Source organism: Colletotrichum siamense (genome assembly GCF_013390195.1).
Source record: "Colletotrichum siamense strain Cg363 chromosome Unknown KSG_Cg363_contig09, whole genome shotgun sequence".
Taxonomy (NCBI): domain Eukaryota; kingdom Fungi; phylum Ascomycota; class Sordariomycetes; order Glomerellales; family Glomerellaceae; genus Colletotrichum; species Colletotrichum siamense.
Window position 1 is genome coordinate 4,115,462 of NW_023501022.1, and position 27,979 is coordinate 4,143,440.

The 27,979-nt window shown below is 54.8% G+C and overlaps 6 protein-coding genes across 6 annotated transcripts; 4 read left to right on the forward strand and 2 right to left on the reverse strand.

Moving 5' to 3' along the window:
* Nucleotides 1-422: 422 nt before the first annotated feature.
* On the forward strand, nt 423-3,363 carry mx3 (Interferon-induced GTP-binding protein Mx3; the record flags this gene model as incomplete). The annotated part of the gene is made up of 3 exons (XM_036645687.1): nt 423-591; nt 648-1,893; nt 1,950-3,363. The coding sequence occupies 3 exons, from the start codon at nt 423-425 to the stop codon at nt 3,361-3,363; spliced, it is 2,829 nt and encodes a 942-aa protein (XP_036490052.1).
* A 4,207-nt stretch (nt 3,364-7,570) lies between these two features.
* Nucleotides 7,571-9,390, forward strand: CGCS363_v013839 (Lactose permease; the record flags this gene model as incomplete). The annotated part of the gene is made up of 4 exons (XM_036645688.1): nt 7,571-7,976; nt 8,036-8,228; nt 8,326-9,066; nt 9,120-9,390. 4 exons carry the CDS (start codon nt 7,571-7,573, stop codon nt 9,388-9,390), a joined length of 1,611 nt encoding a protein of 536 aa, XP_036489746.1.
* Nucleotides 9,391-10,728: 1,338 nt separating this feature from the next.
* CGCS363_v013840 (Protein MON2-like protein) lies at nt 10,729-16,141 on the reverse strand (the record flags this gene model as incomplete). The annotated part of the gene is made up of 6 exons (XM_036645689.1): nt 10,729-12,810; nt 12,862-12,950; nt 13,053-15,357; nt 15,409-15,878; nt 15,941-16,007; nt 16,064-16,141. The coding sequence occupies 6 exons, from the start codon at nt 16,139-16,141 to the stop codon at nt 10,729-10,731; spliced, it is 5,091 nt and encodes a 1,696-aa protein (XP_036489665.1).
* Nucleotides 16,142-16,792: 651 nt separating this feature from the next.
* On the forward strand, nt 16,793-17,395 carry spm2 (Ubiquitin-conjugating enzyme spm2; the record flags this gene model as incomplete). The annotated part of the gene is made up of 4 exons (XM_036645690.1): nt 16,793-16,865; nt 16,932-17,011; nt 17,071-17,276; nt 17,332-17,395. 4 exons carry the CDS (start codon nt 16,793-16,795, stop codon nt 17,393-17,395), a joined length of 423 nt encoding a protein of 140 aa, XP_036489666.1.
* Nucleotides 17,396-18,349: 954 nt separating this feature from the next.
* CGCS363_v013842 (Uncharacterized protein) lies at nt 18,350-19,573 on the forward strand (the record flags this gene model as incomplete). The annotated part of the gene is made up of 2 exons (XM_036645691.1): nt 18,350-18,756; nt 18,826-19,573. The coding sequence occupies 2 exons, from the start codon at nt 18,350-18,352 to the stop codon at nt 19,571-19,573; spliced, it is 1,155 nt and encodes a 384-aa protein (XP_036489663.1).
* A 769-nt stretch (nt 19,574-20,342) lies between these two features.
* Nucleotides 20,343-22,937, reverse strand: CGCS363_v013843 (uncharacterized protein; the record flags this gene model as incomplete). Its single annotated transcript, XM_036645692.1, has 1 exon — nt 20,343-22,937. One exon carries the CDS (start codon nt 22,935-22,937, stop codon nt 20,343-20,345), a length of 2,595 nt encoding a protein of 864 aa, XP_036489664.1.
* Nucleotides 22,938-27,979: the final 5,042 nt, after the last annotated feature.

Below are 27,979 nucleotides of genomic sequence, written 5' to 3' on the forward strand. Positions count from 1 at the left end.
GAGGAGTTTTTATTTGTTTTTGACCGTTTCTGATGAGCAAGTGACGACTAAGCAACACCACCCTCAAAGTCACGCCTAACGCTCACAAGCACTTTAATGAGCATCACTGGAGCGTGGGACCTCACGTTGCTCTGGCCGACGCAGACGGGGAAAGAGCTCTTAAGGCTCTGCTCCCCGAGCTCCTTCCTCCAGCTTCTTGAGCTTCAGGTTGCACCTACCGACTTACCGTCTGCCTTGCCTCACGTCCCTTCTCTCTTCTTTTTCGCCGTTGCCTGTTTAGACCTACACGTTCTCCCACATTCTCTTCACTCTTTAAAAATCTCCCACCTCTCGATCGGACCTTCTCCTAATTTCTTCTCATACCCACCTTCATCACCACCAACACTTCTCGACACACATATCTCACTTGAACTTCGTCCAACATGACGAAGTCAAAGAGAGGTATCAAGGCAGAGCCGGGATTCCATGCACCGGTGTCGCCGACTGCCACTTTGAACGGATCTCCCGTTCAGCAGGAGAGAAGCCAGGCTCCTCCGAGCACCTACTCATCAGCAGCGGATGCATCTCAAGTGTTTCCCAGATCCAACGCTCGTAAGTCACCTACCTCACAAAGTCTTCCGTTATTTCCAGATACTGACATTTCACAGCTCCCCCCTCCAACAAACCGCCTATGAGCCTGGCAACTCGGTCCGTCCGCACTGCCATGACGAACCCCACTGTCGATGATAGTGAGCCCGTCCTGATGCAAGTGAGGAACCGCGAGATGGCAAGCCCTTTGGGAGGCACCCAGATGGACTCCTCGTTCTTCGATGGCTCCTTCCGCGACATTGGCGCGAAGCTCAAGGTCTTCAATGACACTCTTGGTGAACTCCAGCAGATCGGTGTTTCTCACGATGTCGCTCTCCCCCAACTCGTCTTAGTTGGTGACCAGTCCGCTGGCAAGAGCAGCTTAATGTCCGGACTTGCTGGCCTCAACCTTCCGCGCAGTGATGGGGTTTGCACTCGCTGCCCTATTCACATTCGCGTTTCTCGTAGCATGGCGAGAGATCGCGGCGGTCCCGAGTGGTCTTGTCGTGTATCTCTCCAGCAGGACTACGCCTTTTGCCCTCCTGGCGATTACGAGATCACCAAGGCCGACGTCACCCCGCAGAACCCTTTTCCGCCCTGGGTTAAGCAGCCTCGCGTTGTCAAGGAGTTCATGACCATTTACGATCAATCCGACATTGACACAGTCCTCCGATGGGCCCAGATCGCCATCCTCAACCATGACCAGAATCACGAACTCTACATTCCCGGCACCGGCGCAATCACCAAGCAAAGTCTGCTGGACGAGGAGGCGGAGAGAACGGCTGCCAAGTTCAGCCCCAACACGGTAGCCCTCGAGATCAAGGGTCCCGACCTGCCCGACCTCTCTTTCTACGACATGCCGGGCATTTTCCGCAACTCAGCCCGGGAGGAGGATGAGTACCTTGTCTCTGTCGTGGAGAACTTGGCTCGCGAGTACATCTCCCATGAAGGCGCCCTCATCATCTGGGCTGTCCCCATGAACGTCGATCCTGAGACCTCGTCTACGCTCTCAATCATCCGCGATCTCAGGGCACAGCAGCGTACCATCGGCGTGATGACCAAGGCAGACCTCCTTCCCGAGGGTAACTATGCCCAATGGCTTTCTATGTTGAGCGGAGAGCGCCACAGAATCGGTCACGAATTCTTCATCACTTCCCGACCGTCTGACCGCAAGCTTGAGGAGCAGCAGCTGTGGGAAGAGGCTTACTTTCATGACAACTCTAGTGCACGTTGGCCAGAGGAGTTCCACTCGTTCCGTGACAGATGTGGCGTGGAGAAACTCAAAACAGCCCTCTCTGAGAAGTTGGGCAAGGAGTTTGCCAAGAAGTGAGTAGTACATCTCTCCGCCCTGCCTAAGTTTTGATGCTAACGACATGACCCAGCCTGCCATCGATCAAGCAGAAGGTTGTGACCCGCGTGCGCGAGATTGAAGCGCAGCTCAGCACACTTCCCGAACTGCCTAGCAACGTCGAGCTAGAGGTCCGTAAGAGTTTGATGAACTTTTCGAGCATTGTCAAGGAGACTCTTCGCGGCAGAGAATTCTCTTCTAACTACGGAGGCCTATCTGAGGCTTTTCGGGACTGTGTCTTGCAGATGAAGCCCAAGTTCATCTTGAAAGATCAGTCTGATGTCCCTATCTTGGAGATCTCGGACGACGAGGACGATTCGACGAGCACTGTCACACCTAGCAACAGGAAGCGCGGTGCGAATGGACAGGGCAATGCGAGCGCCAAGAGACCTCGCCCCAGCGTCAATGGGGGTGGTTCATTCTCCGCCGCCATCAAGACTGAAGACGGCGGTTCTACGCCGTCGACACCCTCCCGTCGACGACCCATCCCCCCTTCTCAGCTTGCCCCTGCGTTCCAGCAGTATGCCAGATGCGGTGCTGGATTCCGTACTCTCCGCCAAATCAGCGAGGATATCAGAGCCAAGACCAAAGCCGGCAGACCTAGCATTGTCCCCGACGAGGTTTATGAGGATTTGTGCAAGCAGGCCGTTAAGGCTTGGAACCAGCCCATGGCCACCTTTCTCCAGGAGACGATGACCCGACTGCAAAGCATCGTTAACTACGCACTGGACCAAGCTTTCGGATCGTTGAAGAGACGCCTGATCTTCAAGGAGTCCAAGAACCTCATGGCCCAGTTCCTCGAGGAACGCCGTGCAGAGGCTCTGGAGTTCCTCAACGACATTTACGCCATGGAGACTTTCCAACTTTTCACAGTAAACAAGAAGGCCTTTGAGGAGTACGAGCGCTCCGAGCTCCGAGTGCTTACACGCTATCGCCATGTTATGCGCTGGCAGGCGTTCTCTGGAGAGGCTACCAAATTCCACGACTGGGATGAGATGACGCCTGACCAGCGTACCCAAGAGGAGAAGAAGCATGCCGGCGAGCTAGCGAAGATGGGCGCGGATACCTTCGATAAGGAACTGAAGGTCGCAGCCTATGTTCGCGGCTACTACATACTCTCTGCTCTTCGCTTCGCCGACACGGTCTCTCTCTCGGTCACGTCTCGTATGATGCCCAAGATCATCCAGCAACTCGACTTCTTCTTGGAGGGGCAACTTGGTCTAGTAGGGGCCAACGATGGAACCGTCTTCTCGCGTTTGATGGAAGAGGACGATGCCACCGCCAGGAAGAGGGAGCGACTGAGAGGCGAGCTCGAGAAGTTCAAGAAGGCCTTGCAGAGCATCACCAACAACGAGTTGGAAGTCGTCTCTGGACCAGCTTCGCAAGATACGCCTTACGAGTCGTACGAGGAGTCTGTCGTCGAAGACATGGAAGTCGACGGAGCTTAGACGGAATGTCTTTTCTTTGGTGATCAAGTTAGAGGACACGTTTTTCTTGGGATCAATGTTCTGAATAGGGTTGGGCTTCTAGGAAGATGGAAAGATTCGGATGGATACATGTGTGAATATGGCAGACGGTCTATACGGACGGATGACTGGAAATCGACTGTGGATAACATTTGGGAGGCTGGAAGGCCCGGTTGGCGTATGGTGTTTCGGATCACCGGAACAGTTTTGCTTTGTTCGCCGGTCAGCAGGCACCGAATCCTTCGATTGTAAACGAGATACCAAAAATTGCACGTAGATAGCTAGATAGCTTGGAATCGACACCGACTGTTGTGTCAAGACAGACTGGCATACGATTAACCCTTTCTGGGGCAAGTGAGAGAGACATGCTGCAACGAAGGAAGTCGACAGACAAGCTAGAAGAGGGAGAAGAGGGCCAGTTGCGTCGTCTTAGGCCAGGCAGTTTTGCACTTCGGCAGCGCTTGCTGAGCTCTTGGCGATGGGGATTAAGGAGGCAGAAGGAAAGACGTGCCGTGGTGCCTTCCGTGCCACAGCCTCTTTTACATCAGGTCGGACCTTTTTGCGCAGGCCTCCAAGGCAAAGAGGCAGTCATTGATCGATCTTTGGTCTGCTCCTTCCAGGCCTGTCTTCTTTTCTCGTGTCAGTCTGGACGCCTTCGATGCACTGCATCCTTTGATCCATCATCACCACGGCACACCATGCAAACTTCAGCCCCCGAATTCAACTTGGGGTGAAGTACTCGGCACTGGCATCGTATCGCGCCGCCCCTTTTCTTTTCAAGGGGTCATCAGGCTTTGGGGTGTACCACACCTCGACTTTACCCGGCTCCCCGCCAGTCCCTCAGATCTGGGACCGCCCGAAAGGATGGCTACCGTCGCCCGGCGTAAAAACGATGCCTCCATCGGCTAATTAGCCACTTACACGCCATCATCCCAAGGGAAGCGGATATTTGGAATCCAGGGCTCATAGAGGGCAACGAAAAGAAGGTAGGGTGCCGTTTGCCATTCAGCAAGGCCTCCCTGGGTTTCGGGATGAGTCTATTCCTCCCAGGGACTCGTCAGTTCGCACTAACGCGGCCAGTCCAAAAAGACGTTTCTCCCCGGGGCCTCCGTCCACCTCAATTCAGCGGGCCCACGGGTCCACGTTTCTTCTACCCCAGATTTGGAAGCGTCAGGTCATGTCCTGTCCACTGCCATTCTCGGTGGGGTCACAAGACGCTATCGCGCTTTGGGTGGCAAGCCGGCACTGGCGATGATTCGATGGAACGATGTGTCGACGCGGCGACGCGGGATTCCCCAGATTTTCCCCATGGGGATCGCACCGACTTGGCCCAGCGCTGGGGAGTGCTTGTGTGTGTCAAGCAATAAATGCCAATCACGATGGATATGCGAGCAACGCCCAGTTGGGCCAGATTATCGAGCTTGGTGTGCAGAACATGAAGAAACTTGATCATCCCCCATATAAAACATACGGCGGATACGGAGATCAGGACGGGCCTCCTTGCGCTGGTCCGGGCCACCATTCTCCCGTCTTCACGAATTTTGCTGTGAAGGCATGAATGCATGAATGCCTAAACATTCAACAAACGCGAAGTTCTCGGGGTCCCTCATGAGCTCTCGTGATGACGGAACACAGCCGGTGGGCAGAACATTGGTCAAAGATGCCACACACAACTCGATTCTCGGCTCCAGCCTGAATCTCACAAGAAGCTGAAGCAACGAGATGGTTTTCAGGCGTCTCAGGCACATCGCGACCCTGGCCAGGCTAGCCTAGATCGGGGCTAGAGCACCTGTCAGACGGGAGAGCATTGTCGGGCCTGTATTCCGAAGAGGCGCTCTATTGACCGACTCAGTCGTTCCATATCAAATCTGGCTCAGATGATCTCGCGTGGCTGGACGGCACTGGTCTGGAGTTTGTCACGGCATCCTCTGTCTCGTGTCGGAATGCATTTAGGGTCCGGTGAAGTGGCACCAAGGAGGCAGCACTGCTACTGGAAAATATTGGAAATATGGTGCAAAGATCCACGGTGAACTGTTACCTAGATGGGTCAATGATTCATGAAGCCATTTCGGGGTGGATCGACGGCAAAGGGAAAAGCCAATTGAGCTGAATCAAGTCAGACTTCAACGCACAGAATCGAAAGGCGCTTAGGAAACCAACCACGCCGCAAGCCTTGAAAGGTTGCAGCACATCTTCGCCCTCTCATTTCCATTCATAGCGTCGTGCTAACTATCGATCGTACCATCAATCATGCTCACGTTCGGTACCGAAAATTGCTCCATGGCCTAAGTCGAGAAGGCTTCGCCAACAACTTACCTTGTCGCTGCTCACATCGAAACTGACTTGAGGAGGGAAAAGCCGTTGACGAGGTGACTGGTCGGTCAAGGGTCCGGATTTCTAGCAGTCTCGCTAAAGCGCCATGCGCCTCCCACCCGCATGGCCGGACCCAGACGAATCCAGTCATCAAGCTTAGCCCACCACCATCTCGACTTTCACCCGCTTCATCGACTGCCACAGCTGGTCTCTCGTAACCGAAGTCCACCAACGAGCATAATGCAGCACGCAGCCGTCTGTTGTAGCTCTTCCCCAGGCTCCACGTTTCGAACCAAAGGACCCCAACTCTATCCCGCGTCGTCTCGACACACTCTCGCTTCCAACAATCGATCCCTCCATGACGTTCTAACCAATGGAGTTTACATGGTTAAATGTCTTTGCCTTTTCCCGGCCTTTTCTCCCGGACAGACCTACTCGTGAAGCCACATGCTCCCCAGATCAGCTTGACACCTAAACCGCACTTCTCCAGAGGCCAGGCAGGGCTGTTAACAATCATCTGGTACGTTAGTTCCTCGTTCTTTTCATGCACAAGTTCGCTTGGTACTCAACGGCACATATCTTGGTAGAAGCTTACTCATGTTAAGTTTTTGGGCATCCTGCAGCATGGCCATGCGTGTATCCCAGCCTTCTTGCCTTAGTCTAGGCCAATGTCGCACTCGCCAAAGATTGAGAAATGACTAGTAGTCACGGATCTCATGATGTTCTACCTGTTTGATCAAGGTCAAATACTCATTGGCCAACACCTGATGATGCGCTAGACCTAACAACGCGCGACGCTACACTGCAGCGGTGTCACTACCGGTCTGCCGGGCGACGTGCAGGGCAAGAAGCATAGCAGATATCTATTTTCAATTTACAAAGACATAGTTGGATAGCACGACGAAGTTGTTGCCTAGCCTCGAAGGATGAGCCGGCGGACCGGAGATGCGGCACCAACCACAACTCAGGTTCTTCGTGAGGACCGCGTTCGAATATGTCCTTAGAGAACGCAGATGTAAGGTGCTCCGATTTGGACCAGGAATCTGCCTATGCCAAAGCACAAGTTGACAATATTCTACAAGCCACGGCACCGGCCACAAGATAGTCCCAGGGCGCCATTGAAGTCGGTGCGAGGAGGTCGCATTTCCACAGATGGAGCGGAGACGAATCTTCTCAAATGACCATTCCGCATGCTGGGATGCAAGCTACCAGCTTCCGTGCCACATAGATGGTACATTGGGCACTTTTTTTCCAACATGAAAAGGCTCAACCCACGAATCAAGGATGCAGGGGAGCCAAATCCTTGTAGGCGTCCGTTCCGGACCTGGAGGGTATGCTTCTGTGCCGCACCCACCAATCCGCCGGCTGCATGTCTGGACCTATCTCATGAGAGATCTGCCATTTGCATGGCCTTTCCCGAAGGGCTAGACGGAGAAGGGGCAACACGCCCGCCCACCACGCACGAGAACTAGAATCGCTCCGAACGCGGTGTCTCCTGGGGAAGAAAATGTCCCATCACTCTGCCCATTTTTACCCGCATGTCGCCAATTCGTGCCGGCCGCCGCGAACCCCTGTTCTGGTCATCCCCGCCCTCCCCCAGACTTCCCCTTCATGGGGGGGTGCACATGTCCCAATGGGGTGAGTAAGGCAGCTCCGGGGTCAGCAACGCGGGTGAAAAGAAAAAAGTGCTGCTCCCGCATGGGTGCTCAGGGCGTAGTTGGAGATGGGAAAGATATAAGTTTGTGACCCTGCCCTCCTTCACGATCACTTCCGCTCTCTTTCCTCACCCGCGAGTCGGTCAATCAACTTCAACCCTTCTCTAACATCTTTCAAGTTCTTTCCTGCTCTTTGGAACACACCCCAGAATACCGCCATCATGGTGAAGAAGGTCGTCGCCTCTCAGCAGGTTGCTGACAACGTCGAGATCGCGCGAGCTGAGGCTCCGCGATTCGAAAAGGTCTACTGGCTGAAGGAGCCTCACCTTCGCAAGCTCTACTTCTCGACAATCTTCCTCATGGTCGCCTCGGCCACCACCGGTTACGATGGTATGCTCGTCAACACATCCCAGCAGATGCAGCGGTGGAAGGACTACTTTGGCGATGGCGTCTCCGACAACAACAAGCTCGGCATTCTCATCAACATGTTCAACATCGGTTCCATCATCTCCTTCTTCATCACTCCCTATGTAGCCGACGGTTTTGGACGTAAGGTAGCCATCATCAGCGGCTGTATCTTTATGATTGTCGGTGGTTGCATCACCGCTTTCTGCAACGGCTGGGGAAGTAAGTTAACTCATAATCGCACTATCTTCGATGAATACGGCACTAACTCAAAATTCCAGTGTACATTGGCGGTCGATTTATCCTCGGTTTCGGCAACTCACTAGCTCAGATGTCATCCCCCCTCCTGCTTACAGAGATCTGCCACCCTCAACACCGTGGTCCAGTCACTGCCATTTACAACTGCTTGTGGAACTTGGGTGCCCTGATCGTTGCGAGTATCGGCTGGGGAACTTCATACGTCAACAATGACTGGTATGTTATGGATTCATACTTACCCAGCCCCTGAATCATGATCAGCTTCACACAACCATCTTCATTGATCTGTACATGCTAACAAGTGAATAAAAAGGTGCTGGAGATCGATTACTTTCATCCAAATCGTTCCATCCGTCATCCAACTCATCGGCATCTGGTTCGTTCCCGAGTCGCCTCGTTACCTCATCAACAAGGACCGCTCCGAGGAAGCCCTGGCCGTCTTGGCGAAGCACCATGCAGGTGGCGACTACAACAACGCGACCGTTCAGTTTGAATTCCGCGAGATGAAGGAGACCATTTTGATGGAGAGGAACGCCGACCGTACGACTAGCTACGTCGACTTTCTCAAGACCAAGGGCAACCGATGGAGATTGGCCATCATTATCTCTCTGGGTATCATCTCACAGTACTCTGGCAACGCCCTCTTCTCCAACTACATGGACGCCATCTACGAAGGGGCCGGCATCACGGAACAGAACCAGAAGCTCGCCATCTCCACCGGCAAGTCGATTCTCGATCTCTCCTGCTCCATCGGTGCCGCCTTGACTGTCGACTACTTTGGCCGCCGTCCTCTGTTCCTGGTCGCCATCAGCGGTATGGTCGGCTCCTTCGTCTGCTGGACCATCACCGGTGCCGTCTACGAGAACTCTGGCGGCACCAACCAGGGTTCCGGATATGCTCAGCTGGTCTTCATCTGGGTCTTTGGCATCTTCTACGACATTGGCTTCTCCGGTCTACTGATCGCCTACGCCCTTGAGGTTCTGCCTTTCCATCTTCGCGCCAAGGGTATGATGATCATGAACATTACCGTCCAGGCCATTCTAGCCATTGGCAAGTACGTTGAACCATCCAAAACCTGTTCTGTGTCCTCCACTAACATCGTCCTAGCCAAACCAACAAGATCGCGTGGGACGATCTCCCCAACCACTGGAACTTCATGTTGTTCTACACCCTCTGGGACTTCTGCGAGCTCGTCTTTGTCTACTTCTTCTACGTCGAGACCAAGGGCCCAACTCTCGAGGAGATCTCCAAGATCTTCGACGGCGACGCGGCTGTTGCGCATGTCGACCTGCACCAGGTCGAGAAGGAGATCCATGCCAACGACCACGAGGAGGACATCAACCTTCGCGCTGCGCACAGCGAGAAGACTGCTGCCTGAGATATCCTCTGCTGCGAGCTACTCAGAAAATTCAAAAAAATAACTTCTTTCTTGTGTCAATTTGTAATCCCGCTTGGATTCGTTAGCCTGGTAGTGGATGTAATAAGAGCCTGGCACCGATCGGGGGCTCGGGCTGTTGGGGGTTGATCATGATACCAGAGGCATCGCGACGAGGGCTTCGTCTTTCAGCTAGACGAGGTTCCGCGAAGCGCATGTCTTACCACCTACTCTCGTTTCAAGTAGCCGTTCAATCAATTGACCTGTTACTCTTCCCATCCCACGTCTCTGAGCTGAAATCGCCAACACCACGCCATGCAAAGCCAATACACCCCAAGCTTTCCTTGGGACTTGTTCCACAGTGTTTCTCCCCGAGACTACAGCACTAAACCCTATCCCCGGATTGTGTCGGGTACACTGCACTACTGCCGGCACAGCCAGGCTCCCTCCATCCCTCGTGCGGACACGAGGACGGGGTAAGATTAAGGAAGCATGCGGGTTGGTGGACCTTGCTTCTTTCCCGGCGTGGCTGGCACCCCCAACTGATGTGTGAGTCCTGCGCAGGGCAAAGGGCGTTGCGGGCCGTCTGGCCGTGTGGGATTCCGCTGCCTGATTTGTGCATCCGGAGAAGAAAGGGCTTGTCCAATTGAGACGCTGCAGGATTCCGGTGTATGTGGTTGGTTGCACGCTCCTTTGTGCATACGGAGGATGCGGGGGAAGGGTGGATGGATGGGGTGATTTGTGCCCGGGGTTTTGGGGTTTGTGTGTTTTGTGTTTATGGGTTTGGGGGGCTTGAGGACGGTTGTAAGGCTGTGAGATGGTCAACGAGGCATGATGAAGTTGATTAAATGGTTAGAGGTGGTGTGTGAACCGTCTGTGAGCCGAGGACACGGCATGTTTGGTTTTGAGGGGTGGGTGTTTGTTTGGTGGATGTGAGGACGGATATTAGTTATGCAGGTATGGCCTCGGCATGCGGTTTGTCTTGGCTGGGAGGAGGGAGGAGGGAAGTTTGGTTGTATGCAGTGGTAAGGGGCGCGTAGGACTTGCTTTTTCATGTTAGTTGATGTTTTGGACGTTGGCTGAGGAAGTTGGAGCAGAAAATTGAGCAGCAAGCGACAGGAAGCCAGCGAGCTGTAATGACTTTGGCATCAGGTCAGACGGCTTCCTTCGGTGAGCATCACTACGTTGAAGTCTTGGCGCTCAGTCAATGATAGAATGAGCAAAAGAATCCATTTTGTGTGTCTCGAGAATAATAATCTACAATCAGGTGCCGGCTGCATGTCTGTCTAGTCATCTAGGCTTGAATGTACACGAAAAGCAAAACGTAAAATCAATGTTTCCTTAAAGCCCGAGTTCGCCGCCGACGACCTCGAGGGCTTCGGTGCACAGCTTCAGGACCGCCTCGTCGCCGGAGCCGCCCGCCACCTGGACCGCGCTGACGAGCAGCGGGTACAGGCGCAGCAGGTGTTTCCTACCGTCGCTCTCGACGTTGGGGGTGTCGGGGATCGCGTCCGAGGCGGAGGTGAGGTCCACGAGCTGCCGGAGGACGCGGAGGAGCTCCTTGCGCTGGGAGAGGGGCTGCGGCATGCGGCCTCGGAGGGGCTGGTCGGCGATGTAGGCGCGGATGGTGAGCGCGGTGCGGAGGATGAGGAAGGGGGCGGCGGTGCGGGCGATGCGGATGTGCAGGGCCTGGGGCGCCTCGGAGAGCACGGAGCGGGGCGGCGGGAAGGCCGGCGTGGGCGGCTGGACGACGATGCGGACGGAGTCTTCGCTGTAGACGGAGACGAGGGAGAAGAGCTCGTCGAGGCAGACGTAGGCGATGCGCTGGCGGCGGGTGGGCGCGGGGTCGATGGTGCGGCCGTTGCGTTTGGTGTAGAGGGATGCAAGGCCGGTGCCGTCGCTTGTGGAGAGAAGGGCTGCTTCTGCTGGAGAGGGGGCGTGGATGATTGTGGTGCGGAAGAGGGATTCGGCGTAGGCTTTGCGGGTTGTGTCTGGGATTGCCTCGGCGCCGAGGGAGGGGATGATGAGCTCGCGGAGTTTGTGGAAGGACGTGATGTCGAACGACTCGTCGTCGGCGAGGTCGGCGGACGGCGGGGCGACGTTTGTGTCTGCGCTGACGATGCCGTCTGCGATTTCGACAATCATCTGCCAGATGGACTGCAGGGTCTCGCGAGGCACTTCGAGATTACGGATCTGCGGGAGTGTGGCTTCCAGAACGGCGAGGATGGTGTTTGTGGACAGGCGCCATGGTTGTGCTGACTTTGTGACGATCGGGAAGCCGTATTTCAGGATGACGGGCTTGGAGAGGGCCGAGAGGGCCGCGGAGAAGGCTTCGCTGGAGTAGATGTCCGCGTCGGAAGCGTTCTTCAGGATAAGGGTCTGCAGAATCGCCATGCTGGCCTTGGACATTGCGACGTAGGTTCTCCTCGTGGAGCCGTGGGACTTGAGAGCTTCATCTGAGAATGCTAAGCGGACGAACTCTGCCACCTGGGAGATCATTGCGGAGGGCACGCCGGCAAGATCTGTTCGGACCATTTTGATGGCTTCGAGAACCTGATTCTGCAGTGGCGTGACGTACTCGACGTCGTTGACATAGGCTCCGACAGTGGCTTGTTGCAGTGCCTCGCGGAAAAGGGTGAGCATCTGGCGCACTCGGTCGACTGTCAGATCCTGCTGAACTAGCTGGTAGACGTCATGGAAGGCGGCGACGTAGGCTATCAAGCAGTTCTGGTTGTCAGCCTTCTTTCCATCGTCCTCGTCGAGGGAGGTTGGTGTTCCCCGGGACCACATTTCCCACGCGGCATTGACCGTATCCGTGTCGAAGATTGGCCTGCCCGGTTCTTCCTCGAACTTGATGGCCTTCCCAAGAGCCTTGTATGTTGCCGTGTTGATATTGAGAACCTTGAAGTCGAGCAGAGTCGTGAAGTGGCCCAAAAGTTCCTGCCAGAGCCCGTTGAAGGAGGAATGGGTCGAGAGGGGCTCCATATACGTGGCCAGGAGTTCAGAGATGCCGTTCAAGACTACCACCGCAGTCTCGTGCCATTCCTTGCGGTCGCGGTGTGCTGAGTTTTCACTGGCAGCAGCTTGGAGCTCATCTTCGATCGAAGAGAGAAGTTTGAAAACCACGGACTTGACGCAGATGGACCAGGCCTCAGGGCTAAGCTTGTCGCCGTACGCGTCGAAAATTCTGAGCAGTGTCTGGATTGCGCTGTTTCGAAGCTCCAGCCTCTCATCGGCAGTCACGGTCGTGAGCCTCAGGAGCAAAAGCATCCAAAGGGCGGCATCCGACGCCGTGTGCTCAGAGTTTGCGGCAAGCGCAGCTAAATCCGAAATACTCGAGCCCTGCATCAGATCGGCGGTGATGGGCAGGGACTCCGTCTTGCCAGAGAGGAAGTCGGAGAGTACCCAGAAAAACGTTACGGTCTGCAAATTATTAGCTGAGTGTTAAAAAGGTTGATACATGGGCAACTCTACCGTAAGGGCAATGTTGAGATCGTCATCTTGCGAGCAGAATTTGTATAGGGTATCAACAAGTATGAGAAAGCAGGAATTGGGCAGGGACGCTAGGAAGTCAGAACAGATAAGTTGAAGGGAATTGAACGAAGATCTGACAAGCTTCGCTGATCGTGTCATGAGAACAACTGTTTGAGAACCCCGGCGTTCACCAGGGGCGAACTTCTTGTCGATGAAGATGGAACCGATGATTTCAAAGGCGATCTCCCAGCCGCTGACAAGAGTTTCGCCGCAATTCTCGAGCAGGTTCTTCAAGCCTTCGAGCACCACCTTGTGGATTTCGACATCCGTTCCATGGCTAGCCACAGTCACCTCCCTGTCATCCCGCTGCAAAGGCATGAGGGCGTCTCGCAGTGCCTCTAGGAGGAGAAGCTGCACTTTCCCACATTGGTCGCGTTCCATGGTAGCCGCTACATTAGCCGACTCGAGGGCCAGTCTAACCAGAATATCTGCAGCGCGCAGTCTTACGGAGGCATTCATTGCAGACGCGTTAAGAATGTGGATGAGCTCGGATGTCAGCGGCGTCCAACCTGACACATCAGGTGGGTACGATAGGAGACGGTCAATGTTGATTGTGGCAATATCACCTAGCTTGGCGAGGGCGAAGTGGTCTTCTTGGTTTGGTCCGGCGGCGGCGGTCGTAGAAACGCTGAGCACTCGGCGATGTTGGCCCGGGGGTTTCATACTGCCGGACTGCGGAGACTGTGGCTGACTTGCGGTCTCGGCCTTTTGCTTCTCTTCGTTTGCTCTCTCGAGAAGGTTACATATCGCCGTCACGACCTCTCCAAAAGCATCATTGGGGAAGTCAATCGTGCTTTCAATTAGTCTTGAGGCAGCTGTCTCCACAGCTCTTACTTCAGAGGCAAAGTTCGACAACAGGGCGCTTGCTTCGCCCTCTGCCTGATGATCTGTCCCTTTCGTGGCGAGAGGCGTTCGTCCAGGAGTCTTACTCGTGGAAAAGAGAACGAAATCAGCTTGCTGCAAGGTCTCGAGTATGATGCGCCAGGATGGGCCCAGGGTCGGACCGAGGGCGATTCCGAGGTTCAAGAGGGCTCTCAAGCAAAGGAGGTTTCGAGTGTTAAGGGTCATCTGGCTTCCATCGACGCTTTGCTGCCGTCCTTTTTCGGTGATCGGCGTGGACTGCGTCGCTAAGCTGTCAACGCTAAGCAGCCCTCGAGCATTACTGAAAATGCTGCTAGGAGCTTCGTTAGTTGGCGTGGGTGTTGTTGGTCGAGCTGTCCCGGCATTGAGGCATGCTGTGAAGACGTTTGGAGGGACGGCGGCCTTTCCAAGCGTTGTCAAAAAAGCATCTCTCGGAGTCGACAGCTGAAGCAGTCCGGCTACATGAGCGAACTTCTGGAACGCTCTGACGAGACTGTGGTAGTACTCGGAGTCCATGGCAGCGTAGAGGAAGGTTGAGCAAGTGGCAAGAATCGCTGGCCAGCATTCATCGATGATGGCCGCACAGATCTTCACCTCATTGTGCAACGGGTGATCTTCCAAGACAAGTGGGTTGATTGGAACCGGGTTCTTCTTGAAGGAGGCTGATCGTTCCAATGCACCGCGTTGGCCTTCAGCATCCTCCTGTGGTGGTGCTGGGGAGTCGCGCCCTGCTTCCTGCTTTCCACCTCTCTTGCGGCTTCGGCTTTCACCGGGTACTGTCAGGGGAAGAATGAACTTTGCGAGGCCCTCAGAAAGCGATGAGATGCAGGACAATGTTAGACTGTAAATATAGGACTCTGGGATAGACGGTGCCTCGGTCTTGTCCAGTTGGTCAATGCACGGAACTCTGACATTGCTCCACTGCGTGCTGATTCCGATATTAGAACCATCCGAACCAACAGATCCGCTGATGATACCAGTGACGCCACTGGCTTCCAACATAGCCTGGTCGGTCGATGATGCGATGCTAGCATAGGGGTTCGCCACAGGTATGGTTGACTGGTGACCCAATCCAATAACAGATGGCTTTTCGGTGCTGAGCCTCACAAACGTCGCTGTCAAGTGTTTGACAATGTTTTTCTCGCCTTCCTTGGCATCGTAGTTGACAAAGATCCGTCTGATAAGGGCGTGTTCGGCGAAAATGCCCCTAAAGACCTCTAGGCAGAGGGCCCGCTTCCACACGGCGGTGTCCTGGTCGAGTAGATGCGTCAAAATGTCCAAGGCGTCGCCACTAGCTGCCGGGAGAATGTTGATATGTCTTCGCAATAGTGTGTAAAGAATCCGAACAAGGCGGACAGATGTGGCAAAATTTGGTCTGCCTTTAAGAGCGCTGATAATGAAGGGCATTACGCGGATCTGGAGGATGTGTGCCTGCTCTTTGTGGGTTGAAAAGACTGCGGCGTGGTTGGTTAGGACCGACTCTATCAGCTCTAGACCAAACGTCTGAGGAAGGCCGGAGAATCTCAAGTACTCCGGACGTTGGTTTTCAGTCATGAGACAGAGGTCGTTGAATATCTATGAGGTGATCAGCAAGACCAACTGTTGTCGTGGAAGCAAATAACCTACCCTGTAGGCATCCAAGGCGGCTGCGCGTAGCTCAACCGCGCCATCGCCAGTCGGGGCCTCTCCGGCGGGACTTCCTGGAGTCGCAGCTTTATCTTCGGTAACCACCTTGTCGAAAACAGAGACGACCAACTGCTGGAGGGTAGCAGCCGATGTGTTGTTGACGATGGCATTCTTGCTGGTCTGCAGAATGAAGCAAATGTTCAAGGCAGTGATGAGAAGGTCGCCCTTGAGGTCGGTGGCATAATTTTGCAAGAGAGAAGGCAGGGCCTGCAGGATTTTGAGTTGAACATCGAGACCGGCAGAGGTGGCCTCTCTCAAGGCTTCGAGGACCTGGTTCAACTTCCCCCTAGGAAGCGCGCGGGCGACGATGAGCCTCTGGAGGCAGACGATGGCGATTCCGGTAAACTTTGCATTTTTGGTGCCACATGCAATTATGAATGGGTTAACAAAGTTGGGGCGCTGCGCGAGTTCTGTGGGCAAAGGTCAGCCACGACGGACAATCATAAGCCGCGCGTAGGGCAGCGAAAAGTACCGTTGGCAGCTTGAGCTTCGTTGGCTCCCTTGAGGCTTTTCAACTCATCGAGTGACTTTTCAGCAGCCTTATGGTTACAAATCAGCATTGCACATCGGCCATGTCTTGTTCGGGGTCATGTACTTGTCGGAGGTCATTGTGCTTCCGTTTGCTTTCTTGGATGAGGTTCGTTAGCTCCGTAGCTAGGAGCTGGGTCGTCATTCTGTCACGAGTGGCCCCAGGGGCAGTCCATTATCGAGAGAATGCGCCAAATGAGACTTGAACGACGGGCGAGTCTGAAAATGACAATCTGTCTGCTGTTTAATGAAGTGTTGAGGAAAGAGAGCGTGCAACCTCTCCTGAAAAGGCCAAGGGAGCTATCTCACTGCGATGTTCGGTGTCCATCCAGAGCTCCCGATTGAGGTGAGCTGTCCACCTTGAATGATGACTAAGGCCGTCAACCCGCATTGAAGGTACCCACTCTTCTCACGCGGACGCCTTGGCAGAAACGGCACGACGCTCACCGCCTTGCCAGTGCCCCGCGTTGGCTCGTGCGTCCGGCAACTAAGGTAAGCTGACCTCAGGCGCTGTTTGCCAGCAGCATTGGTGCCCTTCAGGTACAGGCGCTGCTGTGTCTCTCAACTAGGCCGCTAAGAAGGTCCAGTGTGAATACGACAGCCAGACACCGCTTGCGGGTCTACCTACCCGACAGTTAGGTAAGGCCGGGCCTCTCTCACGCTCGCTCCATCCAGTGCATGTCAGGTCCAGTGTCTCCCTCCCACTTTGTAACCCCTCCATCAAGGCCATCGTACTCTACGTTCTTTTTCATCCTACACCAACCGTCCTCCCCACGACATCTGTACACCAGCAATCATGGGCGCAAAGGTCCCGCGCAACTTTAGACTCCTCGAGGAGCTCGAGAAGGGCGAGAAGGGTCTCGGAGCAGGTACTTGCAATCCATGTGATCGTTCCCAGTTGCCCCGCGCATTCTGACTGACCCCCCAACTTGCAGAGGCTTGCTCCTACGGTCTTAATGATGCCGAGGATCTTCTCATGTCCGACTGGAACGGCACCATTCTGGGACCCCCTCACGTTAGTACACCCTTGAAACCCCATCGCAAACAAGACAGCGACTGACAGTCCTTGGATAGAGCGTCCACGAGAACCGAATCTACTCCCTCAAGATGCATTGCGGTCCCAACTACCCCGATGAGCCTCCCACGATACAGTTTGTTAGCCAGGTCAACCTGCCTTGCGTGAACCCTCGCAATGGCGTCGTCGACCCCAAGCAGTTGCCTTGCCTTGCCGGCTGGAAGAGAGACAACACTATGGAGACCATCCTGATCGAGCTCAGAAGGTGCGTCTGCACACAGGGTGTGGAAATCTCCGAGGCATTACTGACACAGTTCCAGATACATGGCTGCTCCTGCCAACAAGAAGATCCCTCAGCCTCCCGAAGGCTCCGTATACCAGTAGCCCGATTTCATGATTTCTGGAGTGCGCGAAAGAAGGTACGGATGGGCTGGGTAGGCTGATTCTCGATACACATGGCATGGGTAGTATGGCTCAATGATGACGACTTTTTCCTCAAGACTCAATCCTTGCTTTCGATTTGTTTTGCTCAGAGAGCAACGGCAGACGAGGTGTTACTGCCGTACTGATATGAATGTGCCGGTGAATTCCAGGTAAGTTTAGGGGCTGAAGGACCGGACACACGTGCCTTTACCATCTTGCCATATCTACCCTGTGTTTTCATCCCAAGTGAAATCGCCCTGAAATTTGCATGGCCTGACTTGCGTTGATGCAAGGCGCCACTTGTCATTGGTCCTTTACCGCCCGTCTGGCGCTTGTACTGGAACCCTCGTTGCTTGACGCCTTTCACACCTGGTCGGTCAGGCAGGCTACCTTATTACATGCGGTGTGAGAGTGATGGAACTATGTAGACTTATCGAAGCATGTACGTCTGGCAGCGAATTCTGCTGCAAGTGTAAATCCATCAATTGGAGCAGGCTGCCATAATTGACGAAGAAACTAATCCATCCTTCTGGTACTGTCGTGGCATATTCCCTGTGCATTGGCGTAGCAGAAGGTTGCATACTTCATTCCGGGAAGCCATTCCTTGAATCACGTCCTGAATCGCTCGCACTTGAGCGTTTGCGTGGACGGGAGCATCACACCCACCTTCCTGGTGGGCCTCGGCCCCTTCCGCCGGCTAAATGTCGGCAGGCAGCTGCCGCCTCCGTCATCAATGGAATGCAGTGGTCTTTTTTTTTTTTTTTTCTCGTCTTGTTTCCGCAGCGCCGACCAACGACCCACGGCCCACGGTGCTTACCTTAGCTGATGAGAGAGCTGGCCCCCCCGGAGCTTGCAACCTCCATTTGTGATCCACGCAGTCCAATTCGATCTTAGGCCAATGCTGCAGCAGCAAAGATGGCTTCGGCGGTAACCAAGGCGGTCCTCTCCCCGCCTCTGCGGCGGGCATTCGCGCAGTCGCGCAGCTTTCAGACGAGCACCAAGAGTCTGCTCCCCTCGAGCTTCGGCATCGGTTCCAGCATTCCTCCATCCTACTTCCAGAAGCCTTCCCTCCCCGCAAACACCGTCATCCGCTTCGTCCCTCAGCAGACGGCATGGATTGTCGAGCGCATGGGAAAGTTCAACCGCATCCTCGAACCCGGTCTGGCTATTCTCGTTCCCTTCATCGATCGCATTTCCTATGTCAAGTCATTGAAGGAAATCGCCATCGAAATACCCAGCCAAAGCGCCATCACCGCCGACAACGTCACCCTTGAGCTGGACGGTGTTCTATACACGCGCGTCTTTGACGCCTACAAGGCCAGGTACGCTATTTCCCATACGTCTTGACTCCTTTCGTCAGAGATAGCCTTACTAACCTGACCGTCTGGCAGTTATGGGGTCGAAGATGCCGAATACGCCATCTCCCAGCTGGCGCAGACCACGATGCGATCCGAGATCGGTCAACTGACCCTCGACCACGTCCTCAAGGAGCGCGCAGCTCTCAACACCAACATCACCCAAGCCATTAACGAGGCAGCTCAGGCTTGGGGCGTCACATGTCTGCGATACGAGATTCGTGACATCCACGCTCCTGCTGGCGTCGTTGAAGCCATGCACCGACAGGTCACTGCCGAGCGATCGAAGCGAGCCGAGATTCTGGACTCCGAAGGTCAGCGCCAGTCCGCTATCAACATCGCCGAGGGTAAGAAGCAGAGTGTGATTCTCGCTTCCGAGGCCATGCGCTCCGAGCAGATCAACAGGGCGTCCGGTGAGGCCGAGGCCATCCTCATGAAGGCCAAGGCCACGGCAGCTGGTATCGATGCTATTGCAAAGAGCATTGCCGATGGCGAGGATGCGGCCAAGGGCGCCGTAAGCTTGTCCGTCGCTGAGAAGTACGTGGACGCCTTTGCCAAGTTGGCCAAGGAGAGCACGGCTGTTGTTGTTCCTGGCAACGTGGGTGACATCGGCGGCATGATTGCCACCGGTCTCAGTGTTTACGGCAAGGTTGGCGAGGCGCAGGCCAGGACAATGGCGAAGCAGGTTGTCAACCACGACTCGCAAGAGTCTGAGGGCAACGAGGATAAGGATCTGAAGGACACTGTACTTGATACCTTTGATGAGGCAGCTGGACAGAAATGATTATGGAGGATGGAGCCGGCGTTGATGGATCACTAAACGGGGAAAACCACCGGATGTGACAATATGTACTAGTACTTTATCTCACTCAATTCAGTGACGGGCGGGAAATGCCCTCGCAAAGCATGAATTCAAGTTTGCTTGTGGTTCACTTTCTCAAATGTGTGGCAATGCAGGGGTGTGATGCTATTGTCTTGTAGGCCAGTGGGTCATATGACAATGAAGGGCACATAAAACTGAGCACAGCAGAGAAGGCTTGACTGTTGTCAGGTGGCGATTGGACAATTGCCGGAACCTAAGGAAATGTTCATAATGTAATGGATTGTTGGTATATATGGAAGGATGGTGGGTGTCTAAGGCACCTTCCCAAAAGTCTCTCTGAACTTTCCTTAACCTCCTTTCCCTTCGACTTCAACGTCCGTCATTTGTTCCATCCAAAAACATTATGCCGCCATCAAGCATGTCTTGTAATAATATTACAGGTCAACGAAACGACTCAAGCGTTATGCCTTCGGCTCCGTTTGCGGAGCAAGTAAGGGGAAAGAATAAAGCACGCAAAAAAACAGACGATGGCTCATGCAAACATCCTCCCGCTTCATTCCGAATGAGGATTACCCTTTCCCGCTCCAAACCAGAAACACCACGCCTCCTGTATCCAGTCCAAGATTTGTACAAGATCGATCATTAACAAAGAAAATTAGTCATGTGCAGGGTATCAAGAAGAGATTATCCGAACCATGTGCGGCAAGCTTCTGTTCCCTCGTTTCAGCCATCAACCATCGTCTCCCCACCAGCCGGCTTCGACACCACCAGCGTTGCCGACGGCACTCAGCCGAACGGCCTTCTTCTTCAACAGCCCATGGTTGGGCAGGGGAAGAGTCCCTTCGGGTGAGACAGGAGAGTCTGGTCTCGGAATCCCCGCCATCGGCTCGACATCGCTCTCAGACTCAACCACGTGGATCTGCCCCGGAACTTCTGCGAGGTTGCGAGGTCTCAAAGGGGAAGAGTCGTGACGTCCCCGCTCGCTCGTCCTCAGCATACGTCCTCGCCCCTTGTTTGGCACGCCAAACCCCTGAAGGCGTGGCCGAAACATTGACGGTTCCTCCTCCTCTTCACTACCGTTGTCAAAATCCATGAAGTCACTCAGGTCTGGGCTCGGTTCGGCAAAATCCATCGAGTTGACGTTGCCGACAGGTCGGTCCAGGTACAGCAGAATTCGCTCATGCTTCGCCTCTGACTGCGGCATCTCCTGGGCCACTCTGGACCTCCTTAAGCTGCTTGCCCGTGACGACGGCACGGATCCGTTTCGTGACGAGGAAAGCGGCAAATCGAGGTGTCGAGAGTTACTTCGACTGTGGTTTCGTCCGCCGGCCAATGACCCCGGACGCCCTTCGGACGGTGTATGCGAGCCCGCCTTGATCGTGCTGCTGGACGTGGTGGAAGTCTGATGACGTAGAGTCTGGGGAGGCTCGGGCCATTGCATTTCCTTGATGGTGTTCTGCGATGAGTTACGTTGGTGGTGGTACTGCGTACCATTTTGCGCCTCGTCCTCGTATTCTGCGAGGACTGATTCGCGCATGCGTGCTCGCTTCATGCGAAGAGCAGCAAGGAGCATCTCTTCTTGCCGAGTTACGGCCATAAATCTCGAATCCGATCCACCTTGAGCATCGATAGATTCAGTCGACGTGCTGAAAGTCTCTACGGACGTGGGACTCAGTGGAGGAGTCGGCTGGTCGACAGAATGTGTTGATGACTTTGTTGACAGCATACGCTGCGGTGTTTCGACCACTCTTTCGGGCTTTGGAAGAGGCTGCTTGGCAGGCATGGCAGGGGCGCCTCGTGACTCTTGAGAGCTGTAAACAGACCGAGGGCCTTGTCGATCGCTGCCGGAGTTCGTCGTCGATGTTGACTTCGTAGAGTACAACGATGAGCGATTGGAAGGCGCTGGCGGCTGGTATCGTGTGGGCGGAAGAGAGCTCATTCGCGCACTGGGGCTTGGGGCCTTGGATGGAGGCGATTTGGCGGGTATAGTGAGATACGTGTTGGTCGGAGCAAAACTTGCATGCTTGACAGACTTTCTGGAGCTGTGAGAAAGAGAGGGCGCGTCGCGAGATCGGAACGACTTCAGCGATGAGGGAGCCAGACTACCAGCATCACTGCTCTGAGATTCGCCAGTGGATTTCGAGATGGAGTCAGGGAAGAAGTCATCTTCAGAGTCGGACGACAACGAGAGCACGCTCTTCTCCATCAAATCCGATCCACCAATACTCCGGCTGGTTCGTTTTGACGCTTTGGACGTCTTAGTATAGCGACTCGAAACGCTGGATGCGCAATCGCGATCTGCCATTGTCATCTGTGGGATGGGCGGGTTTGGGATACTCGGCGCAACGACGTGAGCAACCTGTGGTGGCGGAGCCTGGTGCGGGCGAACTCCGGGTCTCATGACACTCTGCCTCTGGTCTGTTGTGGGTGGTGATCTCAGTTGTGTGGGACCATTTCTGGTCATGGTCTGATCCGATTTTGCGAGAGGCCCATCGTGGCCCAGCACCTGGTCAAACGACATCTGCTCATAATGCTCGTACAGATTGGGCAGTGTGCTAATATCGTTGGCGCCTCGTCGGCTACTTGACCCCGTTCTTGGGCGACCTGATGACAAGTTCTCAACCATACGCTCGTATGTGCTCCGTCTTACCAGCTTCTTCTCCGTCCGCTGCTGAATGGGCGGTGGTGTTGATTTTGGGGAGGTGAGGGAGGCAAGAGATGGGGACTTGGTAACATGGTCTGGCCCGAGCACTGGACTCCCTCGGTTGCTGTCACGACTCTTGAGGCTCAGGCTGTGGTGTTTGTGCCGGGACAGCAATGGCCCCAGATCCAATCTGCTTGGCTTCTTCTTCGGCTTCGACTTTGATAGCGCCAGTGGCGCCACCGAGTTTTGTCCTTCAATATCCAGCAGCTCGTTCGCTTTTTGGGGCAGTCCTTTGGCCATCGCTGACGAGGAAGTTTGCTGAGATATTGACAAAGGCATTTTCGACTTGTCGTACCATGAAGTAATCGTCGAGCTGGATCCTCGGCGGGTGAGGCTCGATGTCTCGGTGAACTCTCTTGGGCCAGCATCTGTGTTCAATTGCGAAAACCGATTCGTCAGATACGCCGGTACAATCTCAGACTCCTGTTCCCATTGCATATTTCTGCGATGATTCCCGCTGAAAGCCTCCTCTTCATTATGGCGACCTCTCTCGGTTGGATGATACGTTGCGGTGCTCTCAGATACGGAAACGCTGATTCCGGAATTCGATGCGTTATCCCATTGCCGCGGTGCGTCGATGTTGATCTCGGCGGTTCCCAGGATTTTCTGGGCTTTCGACATCGGCCCTGATACGATCGGTCCGAAGGGCGGCTTCTGTTTCCTCCCCGGAACAGGAAATGTGAATTTTGATCGGCCCATCTTGACGAGCTAGATGGGGCGGGGGGAGCTCTGTCCAGTTGGTCAGCTCAGCTCAGCTTTGGAAGCATGAGAGGAAGCGCGCGGCGCATGGAGAAAAAGTTCTGCTCATGCGTGGGTGGCCCAGGGAATTCATATGGGAGAGCCCGTCTTTGCAAAAGGGAACTACCTTGTCAAAGCAGGTTGACAACCGCGGCTATCGATGCATGCGGTTCTCTAGGTCCAGCCAGCCAGAAAACTCCATCCGTTGCGTTGCTCGTTTGTGAAAGTTCAGAGGTGTCGGCGCTGCAGATTGCGATTCGGCCCCCGTACGATGTCGTTGACAGGAAAATAATATCGGTTGCACAGCTGAGAGCAAATTCTCCCGACAGATGCTTCCTCCGACAGCGACGAAATGAAATGAGGCGACGGCCGTCATACGAAGCACCAAAGGGGGGGTAGAATCAGCCAAACTCCCGTTTGCGTCTCCACTGGCTCAATTTCCAGCTCGGTCCGGTCCAGACAGTCTCTCGCACTCCGTTCGTTATCCGTACAATCCTCTCCTCCACGTGTCGAACATCAGCATAAACCTTGGAGTGAAAGAGGGAGGAAGGATCCAAGAAGCAAGCAAGCAGGCCCTTTCATCCAGGAGCATGTGCCGGCTGCTGGAGGGGATAGCGACTATGATATGGGGGGGAACGACTGGAAAAGTGGCCTACAAGCACTTTGACGTGCCGGCCGCGATGGCCACCTGAACCTTACATACCGCACCCTCTACTCTAAAGTCATCCACTCTGGCCTGCTCACACCTCCCCTCCTTGGCTGGGGACTGCCTGACTTGCAGGTGATTAGGGTGGGAAGCCGTCCAGATTCTGCATGGATCTTAGCCGTCCACCGCACCTAATCCCTGCAAGCCACACGAGACGGTGGGAATGCAAAAGAGCAGGTCGGACAGCCCGCGAACACCCATTTTACTGCAAAGACCGACCTGCCAACGTCGCCCTCAGTGGTCGGTCCTCGGCCTGGCACTCAACTTTCTTAGTTGCTCCCGCCGCGCTCAACGACACCCGGAGCTAAGGCAGGGGTCGTCGGCGGACAGACACATACACCCCTGAATTATGAGTTGGGTTTCTCAGAAAGACGACGACGCATAGGTTGCAATCTTGACCCGTGGAACGGACAACGAAGCCACATGGGACGGACGGGCAAGACGCGGAACGGAAGTATCCAGGGAGCCACACTCCGAACGACTCAAGACAACGCGAGCTTGACTCTCCTCGGCCTGTGCAAGAATGAGGGCCACCACGATACAGATACAGCACTCGCAATCACTGCCATATGTCTCTTTAATCAATCCGACAGCGGCGTCCCAGCAGGGGGGGCAACGTACGAAACTTGACCCTGGCCGTCAACTGAAGCTCGTGAATGCTCTGCAAGGTTTCCAATGAATGATCTCTGCAGGCAATCGCTGGGGCCCCTGAAGAAGTGTGGGGGAGTCTTTGCCTCATATGGGAGATGGCAGTCTTCCACCGTCTCATCGGGGATGATCAGCGACGCCATTCACTACAACCCCGGGCTCACAGCCATCATTCACCATTGTCGGTCGACCTTGGTTCTTGGAAAGGAGCGCTTTGGGGGGTTTTGTCCTCCGGGAATTCAGCACTCAATGCCATCTTCAGCTCGGATTTGCAGACTTTTCCCGCGCCGGTGCCATAGTCCCTGCACTTGTTGGCAATAGCTTCACCACCGGCCGGTCGGCTGGCCGCGCCCCATGGCTCGACAACCAGACCATTATTAGCCTTGTTTCCTCAACAATCACCAAGGGCATAATTGTCAGGGACCTCTGCTAGGCTTTAGCCGTTAGGGCAATGCTCCCCCGAGCGGCGAAGAATCGTCTCGCTATCCGCTTCCGTCCTGGCTCTGTCTCAGAGTTCCCCAGCGGAATAGTGACCTGTCAGCCTGTTCTGACCCTGCATCGGACGTAGTGGGCGACCTGTCTTTTGAAACGGCCTGATGCGGGACAGCCAACTTGCCAACCTCGGGTGATCCACCCTTCTTGGGAGAGACGATGCTGATGTTGAACCGAGAGAGCCTGAGCAGCCAAGGACTGGTGGCAGCACAGCGTGGTATGGTGCCTACGCAAACGCTCTGCTCAGCAGAGCCACAGGGTTGTTGGCATCGTTACGCACGAAGACCGACGACCCGCCCTGCTCATCTCTCGCCAGCTCAGCTTGTCGCTCGATGCCTTACCTGGGTATGGCTTTCCCGTCTCGCACTGCGATCCCGCCCTTTCCGAACCCAGCACCATTGCGAAAGAGACGGGGGGCAATCCACAGTAGGTGGTCACGAACGCCCCCTGAACCCAGTCGACCACCTGGGCCTTACGACTGCTCCACGTATTCTGGAATGTCTCTCTGAACGGGGGCTAGACCATTGGATCACTCTTACGTGCCCACCGCCCACTTGAGAAGCCACTGACTTTGTTGCTGTTGCGAAAATAGCCTGGGAGACGACGGCGTGGCTGAGATGCTTGCTCAGGACTTAGGAGTAATTACAATCGCCCACGAAACTCAACCGCGAGAAACAGCGGACTTCGCCCGTACCCACCAAAAGCAATTCTAACCGTAGCCACCATCTCAAGAGGGCTGTTTGCCAGTTTGTGCTAAGGATGATGGGGGCGGAAAAGCAAGTTCCCGATCGACCATCCATTGTGCTGGCGGCGCGCCGTTGGCGATGGAGGCAGTCCAACAGTGCAGCTCCCCATGACTCGTGGCGTATCGTCACCTTCCCTCCAAAGTGTTTTGTTTGGGGTTGAGTGGGAGGGGCAACGAAACGACAAAAGCAAACGGATTGTATTCCGTTCTTGTTCTTGGGGCTTACAATTGCTTTTGTGATGGTCGCTGACTGGCTTCGTCCAGCGTTTCCATGTGGGCGGTCCATGTCGTCGGATCTTTGCGAACAAGCCTCCTTTTTGGTCGAGAAACCGGCGGCTACATTGGGTTAAGCGCCATTATCGACAGGAGGCCATTCGTCTTTGGACGCACACGGACATCACGGCAGTGCGTCCCACGGCTCACAGACCCCTTTGGCTGCCGTCATCGCACCTTGAAGAGTCGGACGAAGTTTGTGACGATCCGTCCCATATCTGCCCTGAAGACTCCACGATCAAGATTTCGATATTGAGCTTTTCATCAATAAGGCCCCAAAGCCTGCAAATCGCATCCCAATAGTGCTGGGGAAGCGACCAGCTCAGATAGATCGCCGTCAACTGGGGCACCGCAAGGTGATGACAGCTTGGCTTCACCCACTTTGGCAAAAGCATTTGGAAGCGCAGAGTGGGATTGACCTTGTGCCGACATGGTCGTTGGCACTCGGGGGCTGCACGCAAGCGGCGAAGCCAACCTCCACCCTCCAAGATGGCCCTTCCATGCTTGATGATGTATTCGGCTGACTTGGCGTCCGTGTACACCTCCATCACGAGCTGGACACCAAGCGCAACCGAGGGCATCCCAGGTTGCCAGAGGGCCTTCAGCTTTGGAGAAACAGGGAAATGGTGTCAAACACAACGTCCCCGAGAAAACAAAATTGGACGCACAGTTCCTTCAGGAGCGTGTCATGCTTCGTAGGCCACGCCAGAGCGCCTCAACCGACAAACATATTGAGACAGGGGACGTGCGACTGCACCATCAATCCTCAAGCCAATAGTTTGCAGCTGTCAAATTATGCAGCGACGAACAAAGGAACTGTGACTGAACTTGTCTGCCATCGGGGAACTGGTGGTTCAAGCGCTGGCAAACATTGCCTCTTCTTTTGTCGATATTCTCTCTTTTGGAAGACAAGATTCCAATGGTTCGACCCGGGGTCCCTGTGGAATCGATGGACCGCATTTCGCTTCCCACGATTGTCCATCAATGGTGAGATTAACGACCTGAAGGGGCCAAGGCCGTGACCGGGATACTTTGACCACATGATTAAGAATTGGCCCTGTCAATAGCAGCACCTGGTGATACCCACAAAGCCCCAGAGGATGCCGACCTGGCGACCTCCCGTCCCGTACGATGGCCGGGCTTTGGGATTTTGGACGAATTGGACAGGCGTTCTTGACGCTTACGATTCCCTCGCGAGACGTTCCGTCCGGTGTTATGGCGCAGGAGGAGGAGGGAGCTGTCAGTGACTGTGCGTCAGTGCGGCGACGCGTCAAAACGCAAATTGGAATTACCACAATCCCAACAATTGAGAGGTTCAGACGGTCATAAGACGGCCGTCAGGGGCAACAGCATAACATAAAGGCATTTGTCTTTCTTTGCGCAGAGCCCCTCGGCCGAAACATGGCCAAAGAAGAAAGCGAGGCCAGACCTCCGCCGTGAGACAAGGCGCTTCATGTGCTGCAAGCATGGCAAAGACCTGGAGGCGGTACGCGACACGCTGCTGTTGGAAAGTCTAAATCGACTCGCCTCGCTCAAAGCAGGCGTCGGCAGACCAGGATTAACGTCAGGGCCAACAAGAGTTGGAGGCGAAAGTTGCAGTCGACACTCAAGCGCCCATCTCGACATGTCTGTTCGTCCGGCCGGTCGGCGGCGATCGTCGCTCCTCCGCCCAAGCTGCGGCGGACAGAGTTCGGATAACCGTCAAGCGTGCAGCCCATGGATGGTTCAGACGGCTTGCCTTCCAAGGCTCGACGGCTGAAAAGTATGACGGAGCTTTGGCCTCCTCCTCCCTCCGTCATGGCAGCACAGCACGGATGATGTCCTCTCCATATTGGATTGCAACCTCTGAGCCATCACCCTTGAACCCCGAGCGCTGCAGCCACTCGAAGAGAAGAATCGGTGATCCAGATCAAAGCCCCGCTAACCAAGATCTGTAGTGGGCGAGTTCGCCGTCAGCCCCATCGCGGCGGTGTTTCGTCACCCTGTTCTCGTCTTCTTTTCAATATCGATGCTACACCATCTGTTCGGATACCGCACCACGGCCGGCAGTATGCGGGCTTT